This window comes from Mustela putorius, unplaced genomic scaffold (assembly GCF_011764305.1).
Source record: "Mustela putorius furo isolate JIRA1106 unplaced genomic scaffold, ASM1176430v1.1 tig00003853_pilon_pilon_pilon, whole genome shotgun sequence".
NCBI lineage: Eukaryota > Metazoa > Chordata > Mammalia > Carnivora > Mustelidae > Mustela > Mustela putorius.
In genome coordinates, this window is record NW_025422005.1 from 1,095,980 (window position 1) to 1,108,562 (window position 12,583).

General features: G+C 59.9%; 1 protein-coding gene across 9 annotated transcripts in view; it reads right to left on the minus strand.

Annotated features, from left to right (window-relative positions):
* The window catches only part of MORN1 (MORN repeat containing 1), a 49,224-nt gene that overhangs the window by 15,576 nt on the left and 21,065 nt on the right, over positions 1-12,583 (minus strand). For all 9 annotated transcript variants that reach the window (XR_006601614.1, XM_045063570.1, XM_045063572.1 and 6 more), the window contains 2 exons: positions 9,191-9,314; positions 8,615-8,784 (listed from right to left, as the gene is read on the minus strand). Coding sequence is in view for 8 of the 9 variants with exons in the window: in XM_045063570.1 (XP_044919505.1) it covers positions 8,615-8,784; positions 9,191-9,314 (294 nt within the window). In the remaining variant the exon portion in view is untranslated. The remainder of the gene's footprint in view (positions 1-8,614; positions 8,785-9,190; positions 9,315-12,583) is intronic.

Below are 12,583 nucleotides of genomic sequence, written 5' to 3' on the forward strand. Positions count from 1 at the left end.
TCTGGGCCGCGTGCCCCTGCCCACCTCACCCTTCCATTTGTCCGGGGGGGGGGGCTGGCCTGACGGGGCCCCAGATGTTGTCTTCGACGTGACCACGGGGCGGCCCCCACCAGGAGCCCCCACCCCAACCCCCGCCCCATGCGTCCACACAGGCTGCCCCTGGGGTTGGGGGAGAACTGCCCACACACAGACGGGCCCCACGTGGGCGCCTAGGGCTGTACCCGACTGCAGGCCTCGGGCAAGGCTGGGTTCGAGGATTTATCCGGAGGCTTTCAAACTGCACGGTTTCCCAAGGAGCCTTGTGAGAACCAAGCCAGCAGGGAGCTCGTGGCCGGGCCTGGCTGGGGAGGGGCGGGCGCGCCAGCGTTCCGAACCCCCAGCCCCGTGGCCGGCAGCGTGGACCAGGATCCCCGGGCCCTCGGGCTGCACTCGGCAGGGCCCACGCGCTGTTCCTGATGAGGAACCTTCCGCTTCCTTCACTGAACCACGGAAAATGGACTCGACACAAAGCCATGTTCCCGTTGGCCCAAGTCCTTTCTGGACACTCAGAAAACAAAACTTCGAACCTCAATGCTCTCGTGCGGTCCCGTCCGCCACCGTGCGTGCGACCTTCCGGACGGGGCTGTGCACCTGGTGCCCCGCCAAGGGGCTAAAACGTCCCCTTCCCCCAGTGCTACCCTGAGGCCATGCTGCTGTTCAGAGACTCCCTCCCAGAGCCAGCGGTGCGGGAACTGCGAGCGGCAGTGAGAGCCGGGGAGATGGTGTGAAGCCCCCGGGACAGCGGCACGAACGTGGGGCTCCTTCCTGTCCCGGACGGTCCCCCACTCCGCGCCTCCAGAAGGCTCCTCCAGCCAGGCCATTCGTACTGAGGGCCCAGATGGAGGCCGGGCTGCCCCCGAGGCGACCGCAGCTGCTTCTTGTCCTGCGCTGGCAGCTCAGCTGGAAAGCCGAAGCCTGTCTGGGTGGGGAGTGGGGGTCCCTAGAAACGGCCCAGGGACGCGGGATCCGACGCGGAGGCGGACCTCCCAATGCTGTGGGCAGGTGACTGCCGGGAGCCTGCCACCGCGGCTCTGCCGGCAGGTGGTGGGCTGGGCGCCTTCTCACCAGTGGCCGCTGCAGCCCTTCTGCCCCTGGACACCACCCGTCCCGGGAGGACCGGCCGGGGGCTGCTCCGGGCGCGGCCGTCCCGCGGGCTCTCAGGACGGGCCTGGGCAGAGGCCTCTGGGGCCGAGAAGGGGCCTGGGGAGTGGCCGCATCCCGACGTGAGGACCCTCTGCGGCGGCGGGAGCGGCCAGGACCGTGGTGCGGGGGCCTCCGCGGGGGCCGGTCCAGAAATCCGAGGCTTCCAAGAGGGGTGGAGTGGGCAGCGGGCTGAGGCTGGGCCTGCGTTCTCCTGGGCAAGGGTGAGGGGCATCTGTTGTGTCTCTAGGAGCGAGCGGGTGTGGAGAATGCCGGGGGCCAGTGGCCTTTGCAGGAGCAGGAAGCTGGATCTCAGATCCCCAGAAAAGCCTTGTGGGGCCTGCAGCCGGCCGGCCCCAAGTGTGGGGAGGGGCCGGGCCCTGAGGAGCTGGCCGTGACCAGGGCTGTGAGCACACGGTCTCCGTACACGGGAGACGCGCACACAGACACACACCTATGGGTGCCCTCACGCTGGCACAGCCTGGCTGGTAGACCCCTCAGCCGTGGGCGGCCTCCCCTCCACGTGCGCACACGCCCGGCCCATGTCCTCTCCGTCCCGGGGCAGGTCCTCAGCCGCACCCAGACCTGCTCCTCTAGCTGGGCTTGGGCCGCTCCCTGCCAGCCCAGGCCCTGACTGTGCCCGCCACGCACGCCTGGGCTGCACCCGCCACGGCCAGGACGGCAGCGACTCCAAGCCGACCGCTTCCCCGGAACCTTCCCCAGGGAGTCCCGGACAGGTCAGGGTGCAGGGCCCCCCGGCCTCTTGCCCTCCTCAAGTCTCCTGCCCAAAGGGGCCCCTGACTCCCAGGGGCCACACCCTGCCCCAGGAGAGCCCCACGCCCCTACTGGGTCAGTGCAGGGGCCTGACCCAAGCACTGCACCTCTCATGGTGGACAGACAGCCGCAGGGAGCTCTGGGCTTGAGGAGAAGCAGGCCACAGGCTCCACGACGTGGGGTGAGGGCAAGCATGGCTCTGACCACGGGGGACCAGGAGCCCCTGTTAGCTGCTTCCCAAGAGGGAGAGAGGGTGCACAGGGCAGCTGGCTGGGCGGGCTGGTCCCCACCCCACTCGGTGGCTCAACGGTCGGAGGCTAAACTTGAGGTGGATCAGGACACAGACACAGTCTCCATCGCCACCGGGCCTGGTGGCTCTGGGTGGTCCGCGGCCTGTCCAGCCGACGGCCTAAATCCCCCAGGCCGTGGGGGCGGGGGCCCCCCAAGCCCCCTCCCCAAGCAGCGTTTCCTTACCGCGGTGTGAGCCCCCTGGACTAGGCCTCTGGGGCCACAGCCAGGGAGAGAGGGATCTGAGCCAGCTCCCGGGGCAACCATCCCCCCCAGGCACGCCCACAGGGCGCCGCACCGGCAAAGCCTGATGGAAGTCCAGGCCTGTCTGCTCCCCTCCTTTCTCTCCAGGGTCCCCCCAGAGACCCACTGCCTGGGGTCCTGTGGGTGCTCCCGGCCCCAGGCCATGGGCTGCAGGAAGGAGGGAACCAGGGAGCCTGGGTGCGGGGCGGGGAGGGGAGATGTGGTCTCGGGCCGCCCAGCCCTCGGGGGTGTTGCTTCAGGCAGAAACGCCCCCGACCTTTGCGACGGTCCCATCGGTCTTTTCTGCATTGGCCTTGGAGGCACCGGGGTACCTGTTCCTCCTTGTCCCTGACGGTCCGTCTGCGTGGTGGGATTCCTCAACAAGGAACCTACAGCACAGGGGCGCCTGGTGGCTCAATGGGTTAGGCCTCGGGTCATGATCTCAGGGTCCTGGGATCGAGCCCCCCATCGGGCTCTCTGCTCAGCGGGGAGCCTGCCTCCCCCCCACCTCTGCCTGCCTCTCTGCCTAATTGTGATCTCTGTCTGTCAAATGAATAAATAAAATCTTAAAAAAAAAAGAAAACTACAGCACAAATTTCCCTTTAAAAGTACGGATCTCTCGTGCAGCTACGCTGCCATAATTAACCACGGACGATTAATACTAAAGCGTGTCACCACCTCAAGAGGCGGTGAAATTTCCAGTTCTCTCTACACTTTCCGTCCCTCTTATCGGTGAGATTGGGTTAGTGGCAAAGGCAACCTTGATTTTCAAAATCATCTTACGATGATGGGGGAGTCTTCGTAGCTCCCGTCTGATGAATACTCGAAACCGTTTGCTCAACAAATGGAAAAGACGGGGCCTCTCAGATCAGTTGGAAACATTCCCTGCGCGGGTTTTGTGCACTTAGAAGAGAGAGAGAGAGAGAAGCAGTCTGAGGTTCTCTCCTTGCTACAGCGTTATTAGGTTCCCAAATCCAATCCCTGGCGGATTGTCTGGGCCCCTGGGTTCCGCGGCCAGACAATGTCCCGCAGCAATTATCAGCACCTGCGTTAGGACTCAATGGGCCTAAATTGCCGGGGGGGGGGGCGAGCAGACACCCCACTGACGGCAATTAACATAAAAGGGTGCTACGTTTAAAGTTGTGGGTGGGAATTACAAAAGGTTAAGTGTCTAAATATAAAAATCTTTTTGAATATAACATCAGCGTGCTTTGTTACTGAAATGTGGGCGCTGTAATTTCACCAAAATAGGGTTTGGAAAACCTGGCGATCATCCACGCCCATGAAATCGCCTGTTCTTCTCAACGGAAGGCAACTCGTCTGTTCAAAAGTTAGAACAATTCAGCGACTGAAATAATTCATACCAACAAAATAATCAAACACGGACTTTCACGACTGTGCACGACTGACACGAGGCCTCTGGAAAGAGAGAGCGTTTTCTCTTCATTTTACAGTTAAGTAACTGGAAGCCAAGGTTTTAGAGTCTTCACTTTCTTAATTGTGGGTTGGGTGGGTGAGAAAGGGCCCGAAGCAGGTCCCTGTGGGCCGCGGGTGTGGGCGACGGCCGCGCACCGGCAGGTCTAGCTCCACGGTCTCAGCGACCAGAGAGGCCAGGCGAACACGGCCGGGGAAATCTGGGGCTGGGGCAGGGCAGGCGGGGTCCCCCTGCGCCTCTCTGCTGGCCGGGGACTGTGCTCCATGTCCCCCGCCCCCCACTGGTGTTGGCGCAGGAGCTCAAGAATGTGTAGAGACACAGACACTTGCTTGTGTTAGACGCCGCCCCCTCCGCTTGGGCTCCCGCTGCAGCGCCTCCCTGTAGCGCGGCTCCAGCCCCTTCCCTCCCCCCTCTCCTGGGCACCCACCCTCCTGGCTGCTGAGAACGGAAACCCTGAAGTCCTCGAAAATTTGAGCGTTGAGCTGGTGCACTCTTCCAGTTTGGCTGGCGGACCATGGCGGGCGGGGCCGGGCCGGGAGGCTTGGGGGACCTCCCAGCCCGCACCCAGCATCACCCTCAGGGGCAAAGGCTGCAGGGGAGACCCGCCAGGGGTCCTGCGATGCTGGGCCCTGCACGAAGGCTGCTCGGGGGGGCAGACCTGGTGGCCAGCACCCACACCCCGGCCCTGCCTTTGCCCACCCCTTAGGTTAGGGAAGGGGACCCCTGTCCAGGGCTAGGGGGCTGCCCGCACTGTTTCTCGACTGTGAGCGAACCCTGAGCAGAGAAGCAGGGCAGGGTACAGGCTATTGGCACTGGCCGGCCCGCCACGGGGCCGTGGCTCCCCGTGCCCTTAGCCGCTCCTGAGGCTGGGGGACCCTGTCTTCCACACCTCCCGCTGGTCTAACAGGCTCAACTTCTTCACCTCCAGGCCTGGTTTTACCAAATCTACCGATCACCGCCTTACAGCCTGGTTGTGGGACAGGGGACGAGCTTGAGGGGCACGGCGGGCTTCCTACAAGCAGATGAAGGGGGCGTCACTCGCCTCGTCCAACCCCGGAGGTGGTGGGAGGCCCAGGGCCTTGCTCTCAGATGTAAGCCAATGGCGGGTCTGCTCCTGTGGCTTTCAGACCTAACTCTGGGTGACAATCTGGTCTCCTTGTGGCCTGGTGTGGTCATGTAACCAAGTTTTGGCCAATGAGCGGTAAGTGATGGTGGGTGTCTTCAAAGGGGCTTTTGTTAGAAGGGCAGGCCTGTGCTCCTTCTGCTTCTAGTTCCTGGAGTCTGGAATAGGGGTGTGATGGCTGGTGCCTGTGCAGCCCCCTGGGACCACGAGGTGCAGGAAGGATGACAGAAAAGAAGAGGAAACGGGAGCAGGGATCCCTGGTGATCCCGGGGGCCGTCGCCCCGCCATGGAGCTTCCATGTGAGAAGTGACACTGGTGGAATTGAATCCCCCACTGCTGTCAGAAGCGGGTGCCCACGTGAGCCCGGAGTGTGGACCTGGAAGGGGGGCTGCTCCTGGCCAGCAAGAGCGTGGCCGCCGCCATGGGATGAGGCTTCAGCGAGAGCCGGGCTCATGTCTGCCTGTGCGGTGGCGTGCGTTCCGTCGTGGGAGGGCGTCCAATGCCGCCTGTGACCCGGGGCTGAGAGAGAAACCCCGGCCTTGGAGTCTATGTGCTGGGAGAACGTTTCTGCTCTGGGGCCACAGAAAGTAGCTTCGAGAGGGACAGTCACCTGGGAGATGTTCTGGCCGTGGCCTGTTTTAGGCATTGTGTCGACCGAAGTCTCTGCCTGAAACCCTCCCGGCTGTGGTCTCTGCCCTGCACTTGGGAGGCCCGTCACTGTCCTGGCTGCAGGCTGGGTGTCGCCAGTGGCTGCTCCCCGAGACTTCCCAATGTGTGTGGCCAGCCCCCACGGCGGCCCCAGCAGGTGCTCCGCAGCCCGAGGCCGGCGCACTGTCACCTAGGTGGGCAGACGCAGTGACCCTCGGCTGGAGCCCCTCTGCTCGGTGCAGGCCTGAGTGGGGCTCGGGGGTCCTCGGTCAAGGTCTGGCGGAAGGAAGGGAGGCGGGATCCAGGAGCCACGCAAGAAAGCTCTGTGCCAGGCCAGAGTAAGGGGGAGTGGTGCGGTTCACAGCTTGCCTCGGCGAATACAGACCTTCACTCATGCGAAGGAAAGGCCCTGACACACGCTCCCCATACGTGTGGGGCTGCCGCGGACGGTCGCAATTTTGCTGTCTCTCCAGATAACAACCAAGAGAACTTGCTACTATCCCCACGTAGTCACAGAATAAGCGACTTCATTTAAAAAATAAAAAAATAAAAAAATAAAAAGCCTTGCCTACTTCCCACCCAAGTAGCTCCGCGTCCCCCTGAGGTCTTTTCTGGGTGTCCCGCCGGCAGGAGGGCCTCACGCCCTGCTGAGCTAGTGCCTCCCACACCCCACACAGCACGAGCCTCGCCCTGCTCGCACCGTCATCGCCTGGGCTTTTCTCTCGTTTACGCTGATGCCCACCACCTACCCGGGCAGAGCTGACCTATGCAATGGCTTCACTGCCGTTTGCAGAAGGCACCGAGGACAGCCGGCCGGCCTGTGTGTCCATGACCCAGAGCAGACCTGAGCTCGCTGCCAACACGTCCGGAGGGCCTGGGCACCGGTGGGGTGAGGGGAGCTCTGGGGCAGCTATGGGGACAAGACCCTGTCAGTGCGAGTGTCCTCCAGAGCGTTTGGGGGTGGACTGGTCCCCAGAAGAGACACAGTGGCACAGGGGACCCTTCCTGACCCGTGGGCAGGTGTGCACGTCGCCAGCATGCCACCCTGTGAGGGGACAGGAGGGGCCGCCATGGGACTGGCACTGTCCCGGTCACTTTATAGAAGAGGAGACCTATACGGAGAAGCTTGGCCAGAAAAGGCAGAGAAGCATCAGCCCCACGTCTGCCATCAGCCCCAGACGCACCAGCAGAGGACCCGGGACCTGGCGCTTGGCCGCAGACCTGCCAGCAGGCCACCGGATGCCCGCAGAGCTCAAACCCGAGTGGCCCTCCCAAAACCAAAGACTTGCTCCCCCTGGTCTCCCCAAAGATCATCTTCTGCGGTGCCCCACCCCCATCCTAGCCAAGCTGGAAACATCTCTGAACGTGCTGGCAGCCCGACACAGCCCCCCGAGTGTGGGGTGAGGCCCATTTCCCGAGCAGCGAGCGCCCCAAACTTGTACAGAGGGCTGGGCCCTGGGCCGCCTGCACTAAACGTCAAGGAGCAGATGCAGGCCCCCCTTTCTGGGCCTGGTTTCCACGGAGACCTCATGAGAGGCTCCAAAATCCCTCCCAGTGGAAGGCGAGGGGCCCAGCGAGTGTTTTTATGCGGAAATGTGAGAACTCTTCAGCCCCGCAGTGTAAAGCTGCCTCCGTAAACTGCGCTGGAAGCAGACTAGAGGTCGCGGCCCCCCAAGGCTACCCATCACCCCTGTGGCATGGGGCTCCCCCGGGTGAGGGCCCAGGCCTGGGTCTAGCCATGGGCCCTGTGCCAGCACTCCAGGTCCGCCCGTCCTGCTCTGCGACTCAGGAGTACTCGCACGCGGTGTCTAGGGCTGGGGTCCTAACTGCGGGGATGGGCCCCTCTTCAAAGGGCCCAGGAGTGCGTGAAGGCCCCCACAGCTAATGTGCATGTGAATTTGCCCGATGGGGATCCCGGAGCCCCGTTTCCTGAGCTTGCTGTGGTCCCCGAGGATCTGGTGCAGCTGCTCCTGAGGCGGGGGGCGGGGGCACAGGGACCAGGCGGGACCCACGGCCATGCTCGGCTGGGATGCCGTGGGTGACGCCAATGCCCCCCCCCCCCCGCACGATGAAGGCCGTGTGGGACTGCATCAGGCCGTGTGGGAGGCCCACGGGCCGGGCACAGTGAGCGGCAGACGTGAAACTTGGATTCACATCCTGAGCTCCGGCCCTTGCTCTCTGGGAGTTGTTCAGAATAAGCCACGGAAAAGCCAGGCCAGGCCCTCCACGGCTGCAGGTTTTCAGGCACCAGGAGCCAAGTGCATACGGAGATGCTGTGTGCTCTGGGCAGGCGCGGAAGCAGCCAGAAAACCGGGCAAACCCTCGGGACCGTTAGGGCTGCAGATGGTGGCTGACCTCGGTGGGGGGGGCGGAGTGTAGGCCCAGTTCCTACACTCGGGGTCCTGTCCAGGCTGACCACAGCCTCCTGGGGACAGTGGCCTTGGTGGGTTCGCCTCTGGGCCCAGCCCTCAGTCTGACAGATGCAGAAACAGCCCTGAGCCCGCCTAGGGTCTGTCCTCTCCCACCAGCTCCGGGCGCGAGTGAAACGGCCTCACTTTACACTGATGGCGATGACCAGGTGTGTCCGTGGGGACTGCGGGACGGCCCCTGTGGTGGCCCCCGGGACTGCTTGTTCCCAATGCTACCGTGGCACTGGGACTGCGCCCGAGGGGCCTGGATGGCCAGGACAGGGAGCTCCCAGCCTGCCCTTCAGCCCACAGTGCTGGGGACTGGCTCTGCAGAGGGACACCTGCTCAGGCCCGGCCCCATCTTCCTGGCACCGTCTGTCTCCTCCAGGGTCCCCATGCCTGGCTTCTCAAGGCTTTAATTTCCTCCCGCCCAGGTTCCAGCGCACCCGCTGTCACTCCACACGCCCCTAAGCACTCAGGCCCACTACCGCCAACCAGCTGGCGAACGGCACTCACCGGCAAGGCCGCTAGGGATGGCCCTCTGGCCGCGAGCCGTGTCTGATGCCAGCGCCAGCTCCAGGCCTCCGGTGGGGAGCCGCGGGTCTCTGGTACTTTCCAGCGCAGCTCTGGGCTCTTGGCCCCCAGACTTGGGGCTCCACAGAGGATAGGCCACGCAGTCAAACCCGCTGTGGAGGGAACGGGAGGGACCGGGCTTTGCTGGATGCTAAGCTGAGGGTGCCACCTGGCTGTGGGGGGCACGGTGGCCTGGGGGCCCTTCTGGGGAGGAGGAGGGGCGGAGGCAACCACCCTGAGACTAAGATGGCGGGAAGGAAGGGCGGGGAGAGTCTAGTCCCGGGACCACGTGGTGCCTCGCCTGGTCCCAGCCCTCGCTGCCGGCCCCTTGCCTGGCCCCCACTGCTTCCTGTTCCCTAGACCGAGCAGAGCATGTCCGCGGGTCACTCCTGTGTGCCCAGTGCCCTTGGGGTCCCGGCTGGTGTGGGAGCAGTGTGGAGATGGGCCTGGGAGGAGCAGGTCCGGGCCACTCCTCTTCCCCCACGCCCCATGGGTGACGTCCGGGTCGCCCATACTCACAATGGGGTCTGGATGGGTGTCCCTCGGTCGTCCTTGTCCACGTTGAAGAAGCTGACCTCCGAGTAGGCGGGGAGCTGCACATACCGGACGCCGGCTGAGATCTTCAAAACCCGGCCGTCCTCGCCTGGGGAGGGAGAAAAGCAGGCTGTGCCAAAGAAGGGACAGAATGGCCACAAGAACCCAGGTCTCTCCCTCCCTGTCCTGGCCTGGACGCCTGTGAGGGGCGCGTAGCAGCGACGCTGGCCCAGGCCGCAGCTACGTTCAACTCAAGCTCCCTGCCCCGACTTCTCCTGCCCTCGCTGAGGGCCTGAGCCTCAGCGCACCTCACTGCGCTTTCGGGGGGGCCTCTTCTTGTTGGTTATCCTCAGGGCCATGGGGGCGGCCCTGGCTGGGAGCAGACACCTGAGGCCCATCTCTACCACGGTCCTGCCGTTGGCGAGACATTGCGGCCTGTTACTTCCCGCCTCTGGGCCCCTTGTCCGCGCGCCCAAGGCACCCAGCACAGGGCCTGGCCGTGAGGGCTCTGGGTCCGGCGCAGAAGGACAGCCGACAGCACCCACCGAGCAGGGTCAGTGCAGGCCCACCGCCCAGCCCCTGTGGAAGAGGAGACGTGGCAGGGCTGACAGTGCGAGCACTCGGCTTGGAAGGAGAGTAGAGAGCCACACCCCCCGGGATTTGATTGACTTCCACTTCTGGTCACCACAGAGTACCCGGAACCAATTCATGCCCCACTTGAAGCACCCCAAAAAGGCAGAGAAAATACAATGATGGTGCGATGGCTTTTCAAGATCCTGGACCTCAGGCAAGGACAGTGGCCCCTGAGAGATGCGGAACAAATGGTGTGGACTCCCCGACTGTCCGGGCCACTGCCTTGAGAGAAGGGGGACCGGGTGCAGGGAGAGGGACTGAGTGAGCCCAAGAAACTCCTCAGTGAGCCAACGGGGCTGGGAGGCCAGGAGGAGAAGCACACAGCAGGGGTCCTGGAGTCCTGGAGGCAGAGGACCTCCGGGGACACAGTGGAGCACATATCTGTGCACGAGTGCGAGGACATGCCGAGAGGCCGGGCTAAGAGCCACAGGGGAGGGCGGGAGGGACCTGGGCTTGCATGGCCCTGGGAGTGGCGCTCACTCCTGCTGGCCACACTGGGAGAATGGACGCCACAGCATACGAGGCAGGGCTCTCAGAAGGTCCAGCTTCAACAGTGGGGATCGTGGTTCTCAGTCGGAGCTCTCCTCCACACCTCACATGTCGCAAAGGCAAAACCTGAAAGGATCAAACTGTTTCCAAATAAGCCAACTGTGCTCCAGAACAAAGTCCAAGAAGAGTTATGGGAACACAGAAATACCCAGCCACCAAACGGTAAAATCCTCCATGTCTGGCACCAATCAAAGATTAGCAGGCGAAGAATGCAGCAAAATACGTTCCGTAGTGAGGAGGGACTGCAGGCAACTGAAATCGGCTCAGAACACACCCAGATGTGAGGATCAGCAGGAAGGACCCTTGTCCAAAGTTTTTACTGGACCCGTACTCCACGTGTTCAAGACGTAAGTAGAGATGAAAAGATATAAAAATAAAGTTGAACTTCTAGAAACAAAAACTATGAGATAAAAAAGTACACGGTATGTGATCAATGACAGATGAGATATTGCAGAAAAAAATTCACGAACTTGAAAACATAGCTATAGAAACCACCAACATAAAACACCAAGAGAAAAAAGGAAAAAAGAGGAAGAAAAACAAAGGTAAAGTGAAAGGAGGGAGGAAGGGGGAGGGAAAGAGAATCCACGGACAGTGAGGCATCCACGGACAGTGAGGCATCCACGGACAGTGAGGCGAGTCCAAGCTCCCTAACAACGTGGGTAATGAGGCCCCTGGACGAGAGGAAGAAGAATGGTGATAGAAAAACAATTTGAGGAAATAAAGGCTGAAAAATCCCTCCATTTTTAAAAGATTTATTTATTTATTGGGGTGCCTGGGTGGCTCAGTGGGTTAAGCCTCTGCCTTCGGCTCAGGTCATGGTCTCAGGGTCTGGGGATTGAGCCCCGACAGACTCCCTGCTCAGTGGGGAGTCTGCTCCCCCCTTTCTCTCTGCCTGCCTCTCTGCCTACTTGTGCTCTCTGTCTGTCATATAAATAAATAAAACCTTAAAAAAAAATAAAATAAAAGATAGATGTGGTTAGAATGGATGAAAAACTAAGACCCAACAATATGTTGCCTATAAAAAGCATACTTTATTATTTTTAAATTTTTATTTTTAAAGATTTTATTTATTATTTGACAGAGAGAGACATAGCAAGAGAGAGAACACAAGCAAGGGGAGTGGGAAAAGGGAGAAGCAGCCTCCTCACCAAGCAGGAAGCCCCATGCGGGGCTCAATCCCAGGACCCTGGGATCATGACCTGAGCTAAAGGCAGAGGCTTAACGACTGAGCCACCCAGGTGTCCTCAAAAGCACACTTTAAATACAGACTTACATAGGTGGAGAGTAGAAGTATGGATAAAGATACACAATGCTATTAGTTAGGAGAAAGCTGAAGCGACTATATTATTATTACAGGAAGTAGTGGTCACAGCAATGACTACACCAGGGATGAAAAAGGAAATATTGCAACGATAAGGGGTCATCTAATTAAATGACATAAAAATCCTAAATGTTACACATCTAAGGACAGACCTTCAAAATACATGGTGCAAAAAATGATAGAAATGAAATCAGAAATAAGCAAATCCTCAATTACAATTGGAGATGTCAAGATACCACTGTCAGCAATTGATAGAACAAGCAAACAAAAAATCAACAAGCACATGTGACCTTGAAGGACAGTATCAATAAAATCCACCTGATATGTATAGAATGTTCCACCCAACGAAAGCAGAAATCATATACTTCTTAAAGTGCACACACAGCATTTACCAAAATAGAACAAATTCTATAAAAAAAGTCTCCAAATTTGGAAACAAAACAACATATCTCTAAATAACTCATGGGTCAAAAAGGAAATCAAAAGAGAAATCAGAAAGCATTTTGAATTGAATGAAAATGAATGCAAAACCTATCAAAAATTTCAGGATACAGCTAAAGCTGTTCTGAGGGGGAAATTTATAGCAATAAACTCTTGTGTTATAAAGGAAGGTCTGAAGTCAATTACCTTGGTTTCCATCTTAAAAACTAAAAGATGGGGCGCCTGGGTGGCTCAGTGGGTTAAAGCCTCTGCCTTCGGCTCTGGTCATAATCCCAGGGTCCTGGGATCAAGCCCTGCATCGGGCTCTCTGCTCAGCAGGGAGCCTGCTTCCCCCTCTCTCTCTGCCTGCCTCTCTGCCTACTTGTGGTCTTTGTCTGTCAAATAAACAAATAAAATCTTAAAAAAAAAAAAAAACTAAAAGAAAAGAAAAA